Genomic DNA, 18,314 nt, shown 5'->3' with positions numbered 1-18,314 from the left:
TAATTTCTTTAAAAATTCAAAAACTACCCCATAAAAAAACAGACCAATGTGCCAATACTTAAGTTGAAATGCTTAATAAAAAAATGTGGAGCCACTGTAAATAAGCAAAATTGCACCAGTAAGCTTAAACATATTCTCCTTAAATCAAGAGAAATGATCAATAAGAATGATAAAATGTTCCCTAAAAAAAACTTATGAAATGTTCCCTAGAAAATACTGTAGTGTTCCATAATAAATATGAAATTTGCCAATAATAAAGATGAAACTTCTGCGATTTTTATGGAATATTTCATCTTCTTATTGAGACATTTCATATTTTTAGGAAGCATTTCTTTTTTATTTATGGAACATTTCATTTGTGTTTTTTTAGTTAGAGGAGCAGTGCGAGAGATAAAATGTCCTCTAACAAAGATTAAATGTGCCCTAAAAAATATGAAATAAGTCAATAAAAAAAATTAAATGTGCCAATGATAAAATGTTCCATAGAAATCGCCGAAGTTTATGGAACATTTTCGCCTTTTTATTCGTACAGTTCATATTTTTTATCGGCGTATTTTATAGGAGACATTTTAAGAGCAAATTTTCATTATGTCGTAAGTAACATTCGCACCAATCCGAGAAAAATAAAGTAGTTTTGTTTTGATGACCGAAAAGTTATTCCTATTTCCAATTAAACACATATAATCTCATAGTGATAGCAATGTTTAACATATTTAGCAGGGTTTTAATCATACAAATGCAAATCGCTAGCTTTCTCAAAAAAGAGTGGCGGAGAAGGAAAATGGCGCGTGTTTGCGGACGGTCCGATTAACCGTGAAAAACCCCTAGCAAACCGAACCGAATCCGGTCGGAACCGGTGCGATAGTGAAGTGCTATTAACGGTGCAGTGGAACGTGTCGAAATTAGACGGGAAAGTGCCCGATCCGGGACGAAAATCGATGATTGAATCTTTCCGGAGTCGTTATTTTCTTTATCCTACCGATTCGATTGTGATGGTGTGAATTCTACTCCAACAGTTTCATGGAGATTGACGCGCCCTTCTTAACAAACCATCCTGTAGGAAGCTTAATAAGTATTGCGAATTGCGTTATTCGATTTGTTGGATCGTATCGTTGGAAGGAGATTCTTAAATTCCCGTGGATTTCGCTTACGGGTCCGCACCTCCGTTTTTGGCCCTTCATACAGCGATATTGTGAATTCAGATCGGTAGCTCAAATTGATCTTGCTATTAAGTGGAGCTGCATACAAGACAAGATCTTCGAAGGGATGGTGGCTACCTTACATACATACATACACAAATGCAAATCGCTAGCTTCCATGCTAAAAAATACTGGTTTTTGAGTCAAAAGTTATTATACGTCGTTTGGTGGCCCCTATTGTTACTTAAGTCAAAGTGTATTTACCAGGATATTCGGGAGAATTATCAATTACGTCACCTTACGTGCAGCCCATTCATCATTTTAGGACCACCGAAATCATCTTAGCAACAAACAGTTCGATTTATTCACTTTAATAATGAGAAAACGAAACGACGAACGTACACTTTTCACGGGTTTCTCAGCGCTGTTACTTAAGGCAAACAGCATCTCCATAGAAATCGAAAACTATTTTGATCGGAAGGTAATTACGTCAAAAAGTAATTTGACTGGTAAATAAATTTAAAAATGGGATGTGATCCTATATCCGGACAGTATATAGTGTAATAGCTGGAGCATCGATTGACACGGATTGCTCGACTTTGTTTACCTTTGTTACTTTCGACAAAATGAAAATTTGCTCTTGATTTAATCTTTTTATGGAACATTTAATCTTTCTTGAAGCATAGATTTACCAACAGTCAAAACGAATCTAACGATTATAAATTGGATTATTACTTGGCTAGCGCATTGATCCCAAGTGCGTCTATAAGCGTACCCCATACTCTGTCAAAGTTTGTGTTTGTTTTGATAAGCCTTTATAATTTGACGGAATCAATGAGGAGTTCGTGGACTTTCTTATGTTTCGACGGGTGCTGATGATGTTCCCTAAAAAATATGAAATGAGTCAATAATTTTTTTGTAATATGCCAACAAAATAGATGATATGAATTCACAGCGTTTTTATGTTACTATGCGCAAATTACGATTTTCAGAGTTGGTTGGAAATGCTATCTAACATGAAGCTTTGGTGTGTCAGTTTATTAGCTAGATAATGGTCTGAGGTAGATAGTTCCGCTAGAGTACGGCAGTATGAAAATTGAATAGAAGTATTCTTTGCTAATACTCCGTTCCCAATACACCCTAAATTACGTAATATAGAATATCTTGATATCAAACTTCGTACATATTATTTCCATTGAAAATTAGACGTATAGATGCTGATATCAAGATAGCATATAATATCCCGTAATTCAGTTTGTCGTGTAAACTAAGGTAACAGATAGCCTTCAACTTTTAACTCTAGACTTTTATCAATCGTTTTTAAGTCTAGCCATTGCAATGGTGTTTGCATGAAAAGAAATATTTTTATTACGACACAGCAACCACCACAATTGACACTTAGAGATGACTTGCTAGATAATATGCATTTCAACTGAAGATGCACATTTTCCACTTCCTACCAGCCAGCGCATGGTCAAGTACGTGTTCACGGTTAAGGCTGGGAGATCTGCATAAGAAATTGGAATTTTCTTTTGCTGCCATTCGCAAACGTTTACCAAACCCGCCTCTTTAATAATCGTTGCTGATTGGAGTGAATCATTTTTCATTTTACGAGTTGAATTTGCTATGCTGGCAGTTTTTAATTTGTTGGAATTTTTCCACCCCAAATAATTGCCCTTTTCGATTCTTCTATACAAAAAAAGAAGGAAGGAATACGGCCAACTATGATCGGAATGCTGTTGGCTGGGACCATTCTCGCTCTATCGTATGGAGTAACTCTTTCCACTGACAGTTGGATATGCTTGGGGCAATGTGGATCATAAATAAACAATCAGTGCATGATTTTAATCGTCCATTTGTTGTCTTGACAACGACGGTTCCTTATTTATCGCTCTTAGTGAGTATAGGTTCAACTGTTTGCTTAATTGAGTGCTAGAAAAATAATTGTAAACCTTGAATAACAAAACTACGCAATAACCATGTGATGCTCATGGCATCATTCTAATTTTTGGTTAAGTAGACAATGTCTTCAAAACGAAAATTCAACGAGAATACGAGCTTTCATCATGAAAATCGACCATTGAGCACATGTCAACCCTCGATTGCTAGTAAAATATTTACGGAACATTTTCAAATAACGCCAAGTACTTTTCGAGCAAAATACAGCCACTCCATTATATGACCGCTAAAAGTAACTAAAGCTCCAACAGTAACAAAAAAAAAGAAGGGTGACACATGTTACGGTGCCTTTTATCACCCGGTTGATTGTCTACAATATGCTGCCGTTATTCCGTCGTGGCGAAACTACGCTACCTACTAATTGATACATTAATGACGCAACGGCCAGGCAAATTTCCCCAAGTGGGCAAATTGACACCAACTTGAACATCCATGCAATTTCTTCCGGATTACCCGCACATCCGGGATAATGATAGAGAAAATGCATTTTTATTGAACCTGCAACTTCATCAGTGGCTTTTTTTTTAATTCAATCTATTATTCATGCACTCATCAGGAAACTCCCCCATCATCGATAAGAAAGACCCTCTGATGAACAACCGTGCTCTATTATCCGGTACTCTTTTATGATCTTGCATAAAAAGTAGATATTTTCGCAAAATATTTTTTCCCGTCGCCGTTGGAGAACTTTCACGTGCTTAGCAGTGCTGCCAAGCGCGTAACAAGTGACAGAGTAGGCAACGGTTGCTGTTGATTGCTAATCGTCGCCTGCTCCGAGCGAATGACGGCCGAAAAAGCCATCATCGTTGGCGCGTCACCATCGTTACCAATAAACGAAGCAACAAGTCGGAGAGCTCCGTGCATGATCCTGTGGGCAACCTGTTAGGAGAGAGCATATAAAAAGGATTCCGTCACGCTGATAGGCCAACAATCACGATATACCCGCCGACTGATAAGCATCACTCGTTTCTGTTCTGGAAAAAATAGTTGGCGCTCACCAAACGAGCAACTAGTGTCAAAATGTTCAAGTTACACGTGATCTGTGTCATATTTCTGTTTGCCATCCTAAACTGGAGCAGTGCTCTGCCCGTGAAGGACCAGGAAGTTGAGGATTTAATTTACAAACTGCAGCAACTCAAACAACTGAACGATGGTAAATAATCTATAATGTTATTCGTGTAGTTTTGTCCGCGTCCGAAATCATCAGTGAAACGTCCCCATGCAAGAAACAGAAATTACATGTGCCAAACATTTGTCCTTTGTCGAGTCAAACCGTCCCAAAACGGTCGTGTCCTGGTCAATTGTCAAAGTGTGCTATGTGTTGTTAGGGAAAGCCGAAAAATGGCAGTGGCATTTAAACTAGAAAAGAGCAATCATCATCCTCAGCAGCCTACTGTGTGCGTGTGTGCGCCCGTGTCCAGTGATTAATCTTCATGTGAAATCAGCGTGAATAGGAACCAAGTCATAATCATACAACGTACGCTTTCTCTGCTAGCCAGGTTTTCCGTAAAAAAAAACCTACATTCAATGCGATGAGATTCCTTTTTTAATTTCCGCCTCATTGCCAGCCACTTCTTTGGACAGCACGAAAATTACAAAGCAGCAGCAGTCAGACGTAAAACATAATCAAGCCATAACCACTTGGAGCACTTTTCCGGGTTGGTGTCTTCTGTTGTACCTTGTCATCAGTTTTTTTATTACGTGTGTGGGACTCGTTCCTCGAGGACATTTCCTGTCAACCAAAACTAATGAGGTGCTACGGTTTAGCAGGAAATAGAAGGCTTTTTTACCTTGTAGCTAGTTCTAGGCGAAGGAACAATAGTAGTTAATTCGCATAATTTTGTAATGATTTACACTTACTGAGCAAATTTAGGTAATCTTAAATGACATTTTAACATTTTCCAAACATTAAACGCAAATGAGTCAGATTGGTTAAAAACTGCAGTTTTAATTAATTAGCTACGGTTGTCAGCTAAAATGTTTTTCACGTCTATGCAAGCGTAACAAATATTTTACCTAAGGGCTCCGCAATCATGCATTTAAAGAATATTTAAATCGATTGATCGATTGAGAACTGCAAATACTGCACAATTCTGAATACATACCCCTAATGAACACAAATAATTGATCAAATTAAGTTACCAAAATCGTGTTCAATTAGATTCTAGCGACCTGAAAATAGATTAATTGATTCAGATTGAAATGGTACCTGGTAAATGCCTCATCAATTGTTGTCATAGCCTAACCCGTAATTTAGCATTTGTGATGTGGACTGTGATCGAAAAACATTACGTTATAAATTGTTGTTTTGCGATATAAGTACAGCTATACCTCGATATAACGTAACTGTCACTTTTGACTTCCATCGTTGATTTCTAGCTATCAATCATTAAATCAAGCAAAGTAATGACACCAGCAAAGATATGAGACAATCCTTCATCTATGGGTCATGCCAATTTGAATTATTGAATTGTTATTTGTGAGATATCGACGATGGAAGTCAAAAGTGACAGTTACGTTATATCGAGGATTGTGATACATATATTTTTATTATTTCATATAAAAATTACCTACCAAAGTTTTTACATGGAAATACGATTGTATTGCCCTCGAAACTGAAGAAGATGGGTGAAGACACGTTCTATCGAATCTTATGGGTAGTACAACAAAACAATGTTTCAACCTAAGTAAACATACATATCTATGTGAGATACATTACTATAAAAGTGAAATTGTTCCCCATAGCTTAAAATTAACAAGCCTTTTCATAGTAAACTCTTAAATCTATGCATCGATATCGAAGAAACCGTCCTGGAATTCCGAACATTTCTCGTTTGCTTACCAACTTCAATTGTAAACAAACAAAAAACTTTGGGTTAATTTCTACTCCTGCGCTTGGTTAAACCTGGTTTAAGACTTAAGCGTAGGATAAGAAAATAAGCCTTAGTGGTATCAAATGAAATTTAAATTTACTCATCAATAATTAGAAGTCTCTGACAGTAGTCAGTAGGGGAAATGGCTCTAATGTTGGCCTATGGATCTAAGATTGGGCCCATCGCTAAACATCTGCTATTTATCAATGTTATCTAGATGAACACGTCGTTGGGACGGTACTGATGGATATTTTTGGTCGCTATTGAAAATTTAGTCGATTTCTGAATTTATATATGGACCCAAATTAGGGGCATTTAGGCCGAAATTACATCCATTTCCCCTAATGGCATGGTATTACTAGGCTGAAGACAGCGGGTTTTATTCCAGGTTAGGTCGAAGAAATCTTTCGGGTTACAAATTTTATCGATTCTCCTGGGCATGGAGTATCATTCTGCTTGCCACAAAATATACAAATTTATGCATTGGTTGGCATAGAAACAGCTCTCAATTAATAACTGTGGAAGTGCATCTAAGTTGAGAGCCGACAAAACGCTCGCCTCAGAAGCGTAAAAAGCTTAGAATAAAAAGATAAACATATGGAGAACCGTTTATTCGCCTGTGCTCTCTAAGGGCTATTCAAGTAGAGGAAGATTGTCAGAGAATGGGTTAAATATCGAGTTACCAAAAGTTGACGTTTCATACTCATCGTATTGTTTTCCAATATATCATCAATTAGGTTAGGTGCGTGAAGAAAACCAAACCCGTGAAATTTCATATTTTGGATTTAAATTCTGAACTCGTAACATTACTCGCAGTGCTTCTCAAATATTTCATTAGAAATCATTAACCTTAAGGGGAGAGGAGAAGACATTATTTTTTGGATATTCAAAAACAGTTTTTTCGTTTAAAACCGAAATTCTGTCAATGAAAATGTATTCACTGTGTTCCGGTAGGCAAGTAAAATGATATGATTACATTTTCATGAAATTAATTTTGGTTTTGAACGAGAAAACTAAGCGGCGCCGATGGTGTAGTGGTAAGCGTGGTTACCTCTCACCCTAAAAGGCCTGGGTTCAATCCCAGTCAGCGTCGCCAGGATTTTCTGAGGTACACGCCTTCCTTCGGAAGGGAAGTAATGCCGTTGGTCCCCCGTTCTTGAGTTGGAGAAGCCTTTTCAACGAGCACTATCGTTAATTTTTTTTTAACAAATCACTTCACAGTAGTTCCTAAAATCATGCTCTGTTTTACCGGTGTACTTACAGTGGATATACACAATCTTCTCTTAGCTCCTCATTCCAATAACTATAGAAAACCGAAGAAAAAAAACAAACTCAATAGCTCCACTGGCTACGAGAGAGTCAAACATTGATTTGTATTGTTTATCAATTTGAAGTCCATCCTAGTAGTCTGAAGGTGACTGCTATTTGTCTTTGCCAGACCTAAGACAAGACAGGATATATTTTTATTCTTCTTCACAGGTTCTTCAATCGCTCCTACAGTCTGTTGAAAATTATTCGTGCTAAATCAATGCAAACTGTTCTGATAGTAATTTTGTAAACATTTAAAACAGTCTTAAACATGAAAAGCAACCAATCAGTGACTTGATGAAAAACTGGAGATAAATCCATACCCCAGAAGCCACAGGTGAGGCTCAGGTGAGGCCCAGAGAATTTGCGTGATGTGTTGACGTCAAACTGCGTCATCCATTTAAACAGCGGAGAGACGGAAAATTCTCTAGGTCCACCCTGTTTACATCTAATTGGATTGGAATGATTGACAAAACAAAGGCGGTCATCTTCTACAAGAAGATGGATAGTAGAATCAGGCGTCCGTGTGACTGTCACTTTGGCAGTAGTGCAGTGCTACTCTGATACTCTTTCCGGCCGCTGATAGACCCTTGCTTTTCACATCACGGAAGGCTAGGGTTCTCGTCTGCTTTTGAAGGCATTGTAAAACCCCTAAAACACAGGACTTTTAGTATCCTATAAATACAAACAGTGTTGGGAAAATATAAAAAAATCAAAGGTCACCAACGCCCAAGATCACGCTTGATTTTCGTAGACAAAAATCAACAAGCAAACAACGGCGGTTGATTTTGCAAGCTGTGATATCGCAGCTCGGAATATCAAGCTAACAAAACTCACCAAATGCAAATCTCACCAAACTGTGGTGAGATTGAGTTTAATGATTTTTGCTTTACACCCGAATGCAACCGAAACTTCCATAACGGCTTACAACAGTCCCTTCGCGTCTGCCATCGGTGAAGATTAAAAAGAGATTGCAAACTATGCTTTCTCTTTCTAAGAAAATGATGTGCAATGGAATTGTTTTTGTGTCGAGTCATTTCTCAGCTTGATTTTTGCACGTTGTGAATAGTCTCGCAATATCAAAAGAGCTTGTAAAATCAATATCAAGCATGATATTTTGTTCCAATATCACGCGTCATATTGCGAGCTCATGAGAGCGGAAAAATATCAATTGATTTCTGATTTTGCCAACACTGAACACAAAACACCAAAATTCCGCACACCCACCACTTCACGCGTTATCCTCAATCCGATTTATTCAAAGTGTCTGAAATACCGGGTTGCCGGAATGGATATTTTACAAACAATCGCAGCTTGCTCTATGACCGGTACAATCGGCACACTTGCGGCACACTGACAAAAAAGATGACCTAATACTGGTGTGTGGAGTGACCTACCCCTTGTGTGTACTCTACAAAAGGTGATTTATTCCGGTAAATGACATTTGTATGATGACGTCATTCCTATCGTTTTCGTAAACAAACGTAAATATGAACAAAGACTATATGTTTAATTTGATTTTCCATGTATTATTTTAAGAATGAGAGCCTTTTACTGAACAAACTGAAGTGATGTTATTTGTCTGCAACGTATTTACACAGTAACATTCGCGTTATTCCACCTCACACTATTGATAGATAGTAATGACGTCATCAGTCGACATTAGAACTTGATGTTTACATCCGAGAGTATATTACCTTGTTTATGTATACCGTGGGTAACAATCATGAAAATGTTCATGTTCAAGCAAGTAGGCTTGAAAATCAGAATTGTCTGGGTCCGCTACTCCCTAGTCCGTCCCGTTGCCCAAATCAATTAATTTATCTTTATTAGGGAGGCTTTCAGCCTGGGGCTGGTTCGCCTCCAACCCTTGCCAAATCAGCAGACCGAGAAAAAATCGCAGGGAAACCTTATTTGAACTTTAAACATTTTAATTTCAAGAGCACAAATATCTGTGGGAACAAAACTGTGAACCAGGAGCTGCTCGATTTTTTTCCTCTGTTCGGGACATAAAACTACTGCGACCAGTAATTTGATCTATTGTAGTATATCCCGTGTCCTTAGTTTAGTGCATGTCGTATTACTTCATCACTATTGAGAAATGATGAAGTACTCGGTTGTCATTCTTGCCTTTATCGCAAGGAATCGATTCTAATTAAAAGGTCCCGCTATTTATACCCTTCGGAGTGTTGAAACACCCTCCAAAGACGCGCTTCTTTGAGCTTGAGCTTGAGCTTGATTGACCGCCCACGGTTGCTACTCTGTTATTTCCAGACCAGCTGTAATTACACAGAGAACCAATAGACGATGCTTGGGACTAGCAATCATCCTCAATGTGTAAAAACTGGTGATCTTAAATTAGGCAATACCAGCGCCGGCCGCGCCCGAACACAGGTCAAGAAAGGAATGGGAAGGATTGTGTTGACATGACACTCGCTTTGATGGAAGCCGAGAACACCTCTGCACTTCCATGAGGAATCACTGGGATGTTGGATAAGAGGGTTGGGTTTGCAGCAGGGTTCGTTTTGGTAAACGATAAGCTGAATTGATGTCCTAACGATCATATAACGCGAAGGAGCTTGGGACTAAACCCACGGTCTTCTGCTCAGTAAGCAAAAACGTTCGCCACTAGGCAGACGAGCACCTTTTTAATCACCGAGTTGCTGTTATTACCATGTAGTCATATTAACAAATAAAACTATTGACGAATCTTGAATGTGGATGGGCCTGAGATTAGACTCATGATGTTCTGCTCAGTAAGCAAAAAACGGTTGCTCTAAGGCCACCGAGCCCCTCATATCACATAATACCGTTGCTCAAATTTGTGTATCCATTCAAACCCGGAACCAACGACAACAACGAGTTTTGTCGGAGATGAACTAGCCGCGTTTTTTTGCTCAGTAAGCAGGCCACTGTAACCGACGATCTTTCAAATCCGAAAACTAAAAACTAAGAAAAAGTACTTAGGCCTTCATTAAGTTCCACTTTCACGCGACGTTCAATGACAGGGTCCTATCCAGGATTACATCTGAAAAATCCAAATCTGGCCAACGCCCACCCTAAACCTAAACCTGTTCTAATCCACCTGAAATGACTAACGAATGGAAGACTTTGACTACCCAGCCATGCAATAGTCTCATTCCGTGCCTTATGGCAACTTGATGATTCTATTGCGCTCATCTTTTGGCACCACCCAGGGGAGACTTGGTCCTGTACCCAATGCTTAACTTATCTCCATTCCACTCAACTACTCGCAATTTCTTGTGATATAGTGGGCGGAATATTATTATATGAGACAATTCTATGCAGACGTCTTTCCAAATTTGGCAGATCGACAGGTAATCGGTGAGTTACCACGATAGTTGCTATTCAACAACTCGACAACGTCCCATCGTCAACGCCTGCTATGAGAATTTCCCATTGCAGACGCCAACGAAATGACGTCATCGAGCTATCGATCAACTACCCTGGTTATCGCCTGGTACCTTATAGCACGATGCTAGAAGGCGAACCGGAAGAATCGATGAGCTACCTCTCCCCCCCTCCAAAGACGCGCCCCTTTGTCAGTCAAAATTGGATTCCTTAGCAACAAAATTAAAGAATGACACCGATAGTGACCATGCATCAGAACCCTAGTCTTAACCACTTCAAACTAGGGACCAACGAATAGAAGATTAGGAATCACATAGATGAAGAATTAACTAAATCATTTTTTCCTTGTTTCAAGATCATCCTCGGTCCAGGCAACCCGAGGACTTATCACTATCAACAAGGCATAAAAAGTAACAAGGACTAAGATGTGTTCCTTTGATTACTGAAAAATCCTTTTCCCCTAGTTTGAAGTAGTCAAGACTAGGAATCGATGGTAGATCTTACATCCCGTAACGTACCACGAAAAGGTGACCTACTCACGTTACGGGGCGAGCTGCTCGATTACTGTAGTGCCAGATACGATATTTGTGCTTTATACTACGTTCAGACCACTGCTGATATCACGTAATATAGTGTATCTTGATATCAAATGCCATATATATGATTTCCAATGAAATTTCAAGGTATGAATGCTCATTGCAAGACAGTCTATATTACCAAATATCAACTATACTTAGTCTGAACGCAGTATTAGGTAACTTGAAGTTTAAAGGCATATCAACCAACGTGAAGGCCAGTTTTGGACTCTGGGAGGAATCACCTTAACAACCAACGTGAAGGCCAGTTTTGGACTCTGGGAGGAATCACCTTAACTATCTTTTGTACCAATGCTTAATATGCAATGAAGCAAATTATTTGGTTGATTTACAAAAGTTGTTTTGAACATCTAACATTTTCACCAACCAACTAGATGATCATGAGCAGTACCTTAGTAGGGAGAAACTACATAGTGAGTGTTTTGTATTCGTTTCTCTTTTATCCTAGACCCTTACCTGGAGAAACCTTTGTAAATTGTCCATTTCATACTGAGGTGTGGCTTGTAAACATTTTCACTATTTTCATTAATCTATTCAACTAATACTAATACTCTCGTACGTTTGTTGATGCAGGTGCTCTTCTGGTTCAGTGTGTCAAAAATATATCGCTCAGGGATCTGTTATCTCAAGCAAATAATCACACCAGAAAAACTGAATCACTTCTATTTGCATAAATGACTACATCATCGCGCCCAATTAGTGTAAGTTTCCGTTGAATATGATGCATATAAATGGAGCAACCCAACAAACAATTTGAGCTGATCAACAGCTGAACAAGCTATTTTTTAGCTGAAGAAGCTTGTGTTTGCCTGAATAAGCTCTTATTCAACATTCAATGTTTGTTGGGAACACACGTTTACAAGATCGTGTATAGTTGTGAGACATATCGTATGAAATATTTCAAATGTTGTATCGCAACAAACTTGTAAGCAATATTTCTTTCAAGGTTCTAGTTTGTTCAAAGTTTGTGTGAAATAGAATGTAAGTTTACAGCCATGGAAGAGTATGACAGTTTTTTTTTATTAAACATTCAAAATTTACAGCCATTCTAATGCTAAAGTACTTTTACCAATCAACCGTAGCAAGAATTGCCATGCATATTTGTGATTAGCGCTAATCAAACCACATCACATATTGAATGTCATAAACAGTATTATCCAAGTCTAGTAATTGAATTAAGATATGCACATTACATCCCGTTTTATCTATCGTAAACATGTCTGATACCAATCACAAAAACCGACACGGCATTCACTTTATCTAATCAAATTAATCTATATCACAAGCATGTTCTGTACAGACAAACTGAATAACCTTTTCTTTACCGAAAATTAGAATTATCAGTTTTCCATCCACTTGTATCGCGACGCAATTATCACGTCTCGAACAGCTATAATTATTATCGTATCGGTCAGTTTGATAACTAATATTCGCAGCTGTTTGCATCATACCCATACACTGCCGCCAATGGCGGTAAAGCTAGTGACATCATTTTCCGTTGGGACAGATCCTCTCCAGAGGCTCCGCACTATCGCACCACAAGACGCCATTTAGGGCCAGCAACACGTCCTTGCTTCGTACTAAACAGAGGCGACAAACGTGACAAATTATGTTCTTGAAGTCGTTTCCTTGGCATTCTGAAAGTAGTAGGTTGTAGGCGATGAAGCTGAGTTGAGATGCACTGGCTGTGGAATTGCTGTGCTAACATGATGGAAAAACAGTAAAACAGATCGCAACGATTCGAAATGAAAATGTTAATCTCTTCGACGCGTTGCTAATCGCATATGTCAAAATTGCCATCGCCATGGTGTCCAGGGAGACCACTGCTTGTTCCTCCTTCATAAATTATTCAGTTTCAATTATTTCAGCAGTGCACTTCAAATGACTTTCGTTGGAACAGCAATTAATTTTTCGGTTTCAATAAATTTGAACCGTTCGTGGGAATAAGGAGGAAGTTTCTTTAATCTTGACGTTGTAAATTGAGAATGTAACAAACAGGATAATGTGATGCGAACACGCAAAAAAAAAGAAACTCTTGCCGAAAACACATTCATGTAACCGAGATGATTGATCTATTTGTTGTTTATGACGCACATGCAGGATAATGTTCCCTTTCATGTTTGACAGCGATACGAAGCATGCCAAATTGAGATGGGGGCTAACTCGATTGCAAGCTGAATACAAGACAAACAGCATCCGAGAATTCTATGCATTGGTTGCTTTGATTGTTAAAAAAATACTTACACCAACTCGTTGGCGTAGTGCATAAATACTTCCCATCAGGGTTGAAATTTGTTGCTGAATCCCCTCATGAAAATTTAGAGCAGCATTCATTGTTCTTACTCTTACACTTGGATAACTTGCAAAAATGGAGTGAACTAGACTGTGCAAAATGCATACTCATGAAAACAAATGCGTCACTAGTGGCACAGTACAGATGGCTGAATTGAAGGTCGATTTTTGAAGTCAACTTTAAAAAAAAAAACTATCTCACTAAAGTTTAACCTCCGGCAAACAAAATACTTGCAACGATGATAATAAAGTTTACCGACACCGAATTTTATAGCGCCTCTAATAGCATTCAAAACATTGTTTCTTTTTCGCATAACCCTGCCACATAGCAGGTGTGCGAAAATTTAAAAAGTAGCATTTAGCAAAATTACACCAACTACAACATTATATCTGTAGCAAATTTTGTTTCTGCTATTCTAGAGCCGGAAAAGTTTCTCGCAATTTTACAGCATAAGGCGTAACATTTTTACAGAACTTCATCATCGCGTACAGCCTCCTTTTATGCATAGACCATCACTTTTACGACCACAATAAAGATACCGAACATCAGATCAGAGTGGACTCTCGCCGCCGGTATCGTAGGAGGCGCTGGTGGATAAATTTACGGGTGATATGTCACCCATCACACTTGTTTTTGTTTGGCGAACGCTCGTTGCACCCGACGACGGCTCCCAGGAGTGCAATACATGTGCGATGAAAAAGCACAGCCTCCTGCCTGTTTGGCGGCGCTTGACTTTTCAAACGTGTTTTTTTTTAAACTCACTCGTAATTTCCAATCGATGATGGATGACATTCAAGTGGAAAGAGGAGGTCCCATACAAATGTGTACACATTGCTCAAAGAGTTTTCCTGACCAGCAGCAGTTGTTGTTCTTTCACACGACATCTGTTTGATTGTATAGCACACATTGAGAGAGAGAGCAGAGTGCGGAAAAATCAAGCTGTGTGGTTTGATGTCGTTTCCATGTACGTTTCCCATGGCTTGCTTGCTACCTTCTGTTTATGCACTTTCCTTCTCCAATGCAGCTGGTTGAATAAGAATAACAATGAAAGCAATTGGAGAAACGGTGGTCAGCTGAATTGGTTGTGGATTTAACTGGGCCATTAGTCTGAGGTTGCTTCTAGGTTGCTGAGTGCGTCACCGTGCGTTTCCATCAGTTTGAAGTTGAGTAGCTCGGCCGCATAGTCCTTTACTCGAGTGCAACCAAAGATCTCTGGCTGGATTTGAACTTGCTGTGCCTCACAGTATGTCATCAGTAGTATGTTGATGTGAGTCTTTGCCAGCAATTTGTTGATCTGTGTTGAATATTTAAAAAATGCATTTCATAAAAACTAAACCATTATAAACATGAATAAATATTTAGCCAGAAAGATTATTAATGTATTCTTGATTTTTTTTCAATCTGTTAAAACCTCAAAACCGTTCGTTCAAAATTAACAGGATCTATCTACATTCTTCTCTATCTTACATGTTTCTATAAAAAGGGCCAACAAGTGTTGAAAAATTAAAGCACTGTCACAGGATACAGCTTAACATAGCGCATATAATTGATGAGAGAATTAGCAATCATTGAATTCTTTGGAAACCTATTCCAAGAAAAACAAAAATTATCAACACTGTCAGGAATTCGAAGAGAAAATTGTTATTTCCGAAGGTTAAGAAGTAGGTGGCGAACTCTTATTTTAGACCCTTCTTGCTCTTTCAGATCAGCAAATTTCCTTCGCTAATAAATAATTCTCCGAGATTCGGCCCAATGACCTTTGTCCTTATGGCCGTCGGCCTAATGGTCCAACATCGTTGTCAAGGCTGATTGCTTTGAATTCGCTTCTCTCTTATCCTAGACCCTCACTAGATGTGACTCTAGGTCTCACTTTTCCTGCAAAGGTGTAGGGCCGAATGGGTTATTACTCTGGGGCCTTTAAATTTGTTTCAATATATCTGAGAAAAGGTATATTGAAGACATTTCAAAATATGAAATATGATCTTTGAAAACATATCAAAATCGCACTGTTAGAAAAAAAAAAATTAAATTTTGTGGATTAGATTTTTTTTCAGAATAATCTTGAAAAAAATCCAGATTTGGATTTGGATCTTGAATGAGTACTACTTCCGATTTTGAAAACTTTTCCAAGATTTAGGGACTTTTATCGTTCCCGTTTTTACTACGGTGTAGTGTAAGCAGCAATAAGCGCGAGTCATTGACAGCTCATCATCATTTGTTTGTAAACAAAGCTGCAACCGATAGCTACACCCTGATCTTTTCGGTGTTCGGCGGTGTAGTTAAATACACCGCAAAAACGAAAACGGCATTAGCTAAATTTGAATATTTTTACGTTAACAATGATTCCTGACGATTCATGACGACGTTTCGCAGTAGAACTGACAGCTAAACAGCTGTGAGTGTATCAGTGATCAGGTGTTACCGATGCAAGATGTCACCATAAGCAAAGCTTACTGCGAACCGTTAATACTTTCCGCTAAACAAATAAATCAGCTGACCGCATCTGTTTCATGGATGGTCTTGTAAAACGAATAACTATTGAAATTTCGACCTAATGGCATTCGACTTAAAGACCCATCATCCATTCAGCCTAATCATGAAGCTCTACTACGGAAATCGAGTGATTAATTAACCCATATTCCGAAACTCTACCGTTTCGGAACAGGCTTAAGCCCCAAACGCAATGTGGACGGAAGCGGAACGGAAACGGAAAGTTTGACAGTTGTCACAAATGACATCAAGATGCCTAACCGAAGTCGATTTGATTCTAACTAGTTTTCAATCCGACAAGTAGGCTTACTCAGATCCGCTTCCGCTGTCATTGCGTTTGGGCCTTTAATGCAGGATGATTTCCTATCATCAACCAAGGAAAAGATCTTAAGGAATAAGAGATTCATCTTGATAATGAAATCTCTCCCATTTCAGTAGAAATTATCCCTTTTAATTGGTGCACGTTGGCGTCTCGTGTACTTTGGGTTTTCGTTTCTTCAGATTGACATAACTGATAAATACCGGGAATTCAATGGCACCACCGGAAAAATTTTGCGCACAAAATCGACCGCTTATGTGACATGAAATGCTAGCAACACTTTCGTCTAGTTGTTTCTATAATTCTTTCATTTTCCAATGAAACAAATGACATTTTTTTAATGGTTTCCCAAAAAATCAATTTCAGCTGATTGAAAGCTGAATAAGCACTTTTTTAGCTGAAGAAGCATAATGTTGTCTGAATAACTCTCTTACTTTGGTACATAATGAATTAAATAAAATAAATTTATTTGTTCACGATCTCACGATGACATATTTCATCAGTAGTATTAGTCTCAAATGCAGGAAAAATTCAATTAAAAAAAATTGTTATTCTTCAGTAACTAGCCATGAAGTAGTTAATAAATTCAGTAATTTATTTATAACATTTCGGGTTGTTAGATTTTTTTTCCAAATTTCTCCGATTTCTGCTAACTTCTCCCAGGAGTTGTTTCTTACTAACCCTCCGGAGGTATCTTCCGATTTCCCTTGAAAAATTTTTCAGACATCCCCGCAGAAGTTTCATCCGACTTTCCTAGAAGTTTTTCCCCTGAATTTGTCTTCCGCCTACTCCTGATTTTTCAGATTTTTCCAGAATCTTTGTACGGATACTAGATCCGGTTTAATGATGACTTCGAGGTTCTTCTGACTTCCATCGAAAGATTCCTGAAGTTGCATCCTGATATATTCCGACTTCTTCCAATATCATCTGGCAGTTTTTTTTTCAGACTTGATACTGGAATATTCTTATAATTTCTCTGACTAGCTCTTCCTACTCACCCCTGAAGTCCTGTTGATCAGCTTCCTCTGGAAGTTTCTCTAAGCTTTATCTGAAAATGTCTTCTGACTTGCCCTGAAAGCACTTTCAAGCTGCCCCGGAACTTCTTTTCGACTTTTCCTGGATGTTTATCTACCGATAGATTCAGTCAGCTACCGCTGAAAGTTTCCTCTGACCTTCTCGAAATTTTTTTCGACCGCGCTGATTTTTTTCACGCATCTCAAAAAAGCTTCCGCTTCACTTTATTGATAGTTCTTAGCTCAGAGTGATTTTCCCACAAATGGTTTCCTGGTCGATGTGGTCTATATTTTTGGGAATAAAGGGTGATACGGTCAAAATTTGGTCAAGGGAAAACGCGTGTAAATCGGTGAAATCGTTTATTTAAAAAATCAAATTAAATTTCTTTTTCAAGTTCAATTAGTATAAAATTCAGTGCCATCAGATTTTGTACAGCCACCTTGTCCACCTTCTTCGCCGCAGAAAGCCAGTTTGCCTTGAACTGCTGCTCGCCCTTAGCAGTTTTTTTGGTCTTCTTTAGGTTCCGCTTGACAATAGCCCAGTATTTCTCAATTGGGCGGAGCTCTGGCGTGTTGGGAGAGTTCTTGTCCTTGGGAACCACCTGCACGTTGTTGGCGGCGTACCACTCCATGGCCTTTTTACCGTAATGGCAAGATGCCAAATCCGGCCAAAACAGTACGGAACAACCGTGTTTCTTCAGGAAAGGCAGCAGACGTTTATTCAAACACTCTTTCACGTAAATTTCTTGGTTGACAGCCCTGGAAGCTATGAAAATGCTGCTTTTCAAGCCACAGGTACAGATGGCTTGCCAAACCAGATATTTCTTTGCGAACTTTGACAGTTTCATGTGCTTGAAAACATCTGCTACCTTTCCCCTTCCTTTTGCCGTATAAAACTCCTGTCCCGGAAGCTGCTTGTAGTCGGCTTTGACGTAGGTTTCGTCGTCCATTA

The 18,314-nt window shown here is 38.7% G+C and overlaps 2 protein-coding genes across 2 annotated transcripts in view; both read left to right on the top strand.

The window, feature by feature from the left end:
* Positions 1 to 18,314, top strand: part of Pfdn6 (prefoldin 6) — a 150,997-nt gene that overhangs the window by 34,514 nt on the left and 98,169 nt on the right. The gene's annotated exons all lie outside the window — the stretch shown is intronic.
* LOC135705318 (uncharacterized) overlaps positions 3,955 to 18,314 on the top strand; it is a 30,517-nt gene continuing 16,157 nt past the window's right edge. Inside the window, exon 1 of the mRNA XM_065226989.1 lies at positions 3,955 to 4,251. Within this exon, the coding sequence (XP_065083061.1) occupies positions 4,119 to 4,251 (133 nt within the window). The 5' untranslated portion in view covers positions 3,955 to 4,118. The remainder of the gene's footprint in view (positions 4,252 to 18,314) is intronic.

The sequence above is a fragment of the Ochlerotatus camptorhynchus genome, unplaced genomic scaffold, assembly GCF_037179485.1.
Source record: "Ochlerotatus camptorhynchus isolate MF236.1 unplaced genomic scaffold, CSIRO-AGI_Acam_v1.1 ptg000265l, whole genome shotgun sequence".
Taxonomy (NCBI): Eukaryota; Metazoa; Arthropoda; class Insecta; order Diptera; family Culicidae; genus Ochlerotatus; species Ochlerotatus camptorhynchus.
This window is presented reverse-complemented; position numbering and strand designations above follow the sequence as displayed.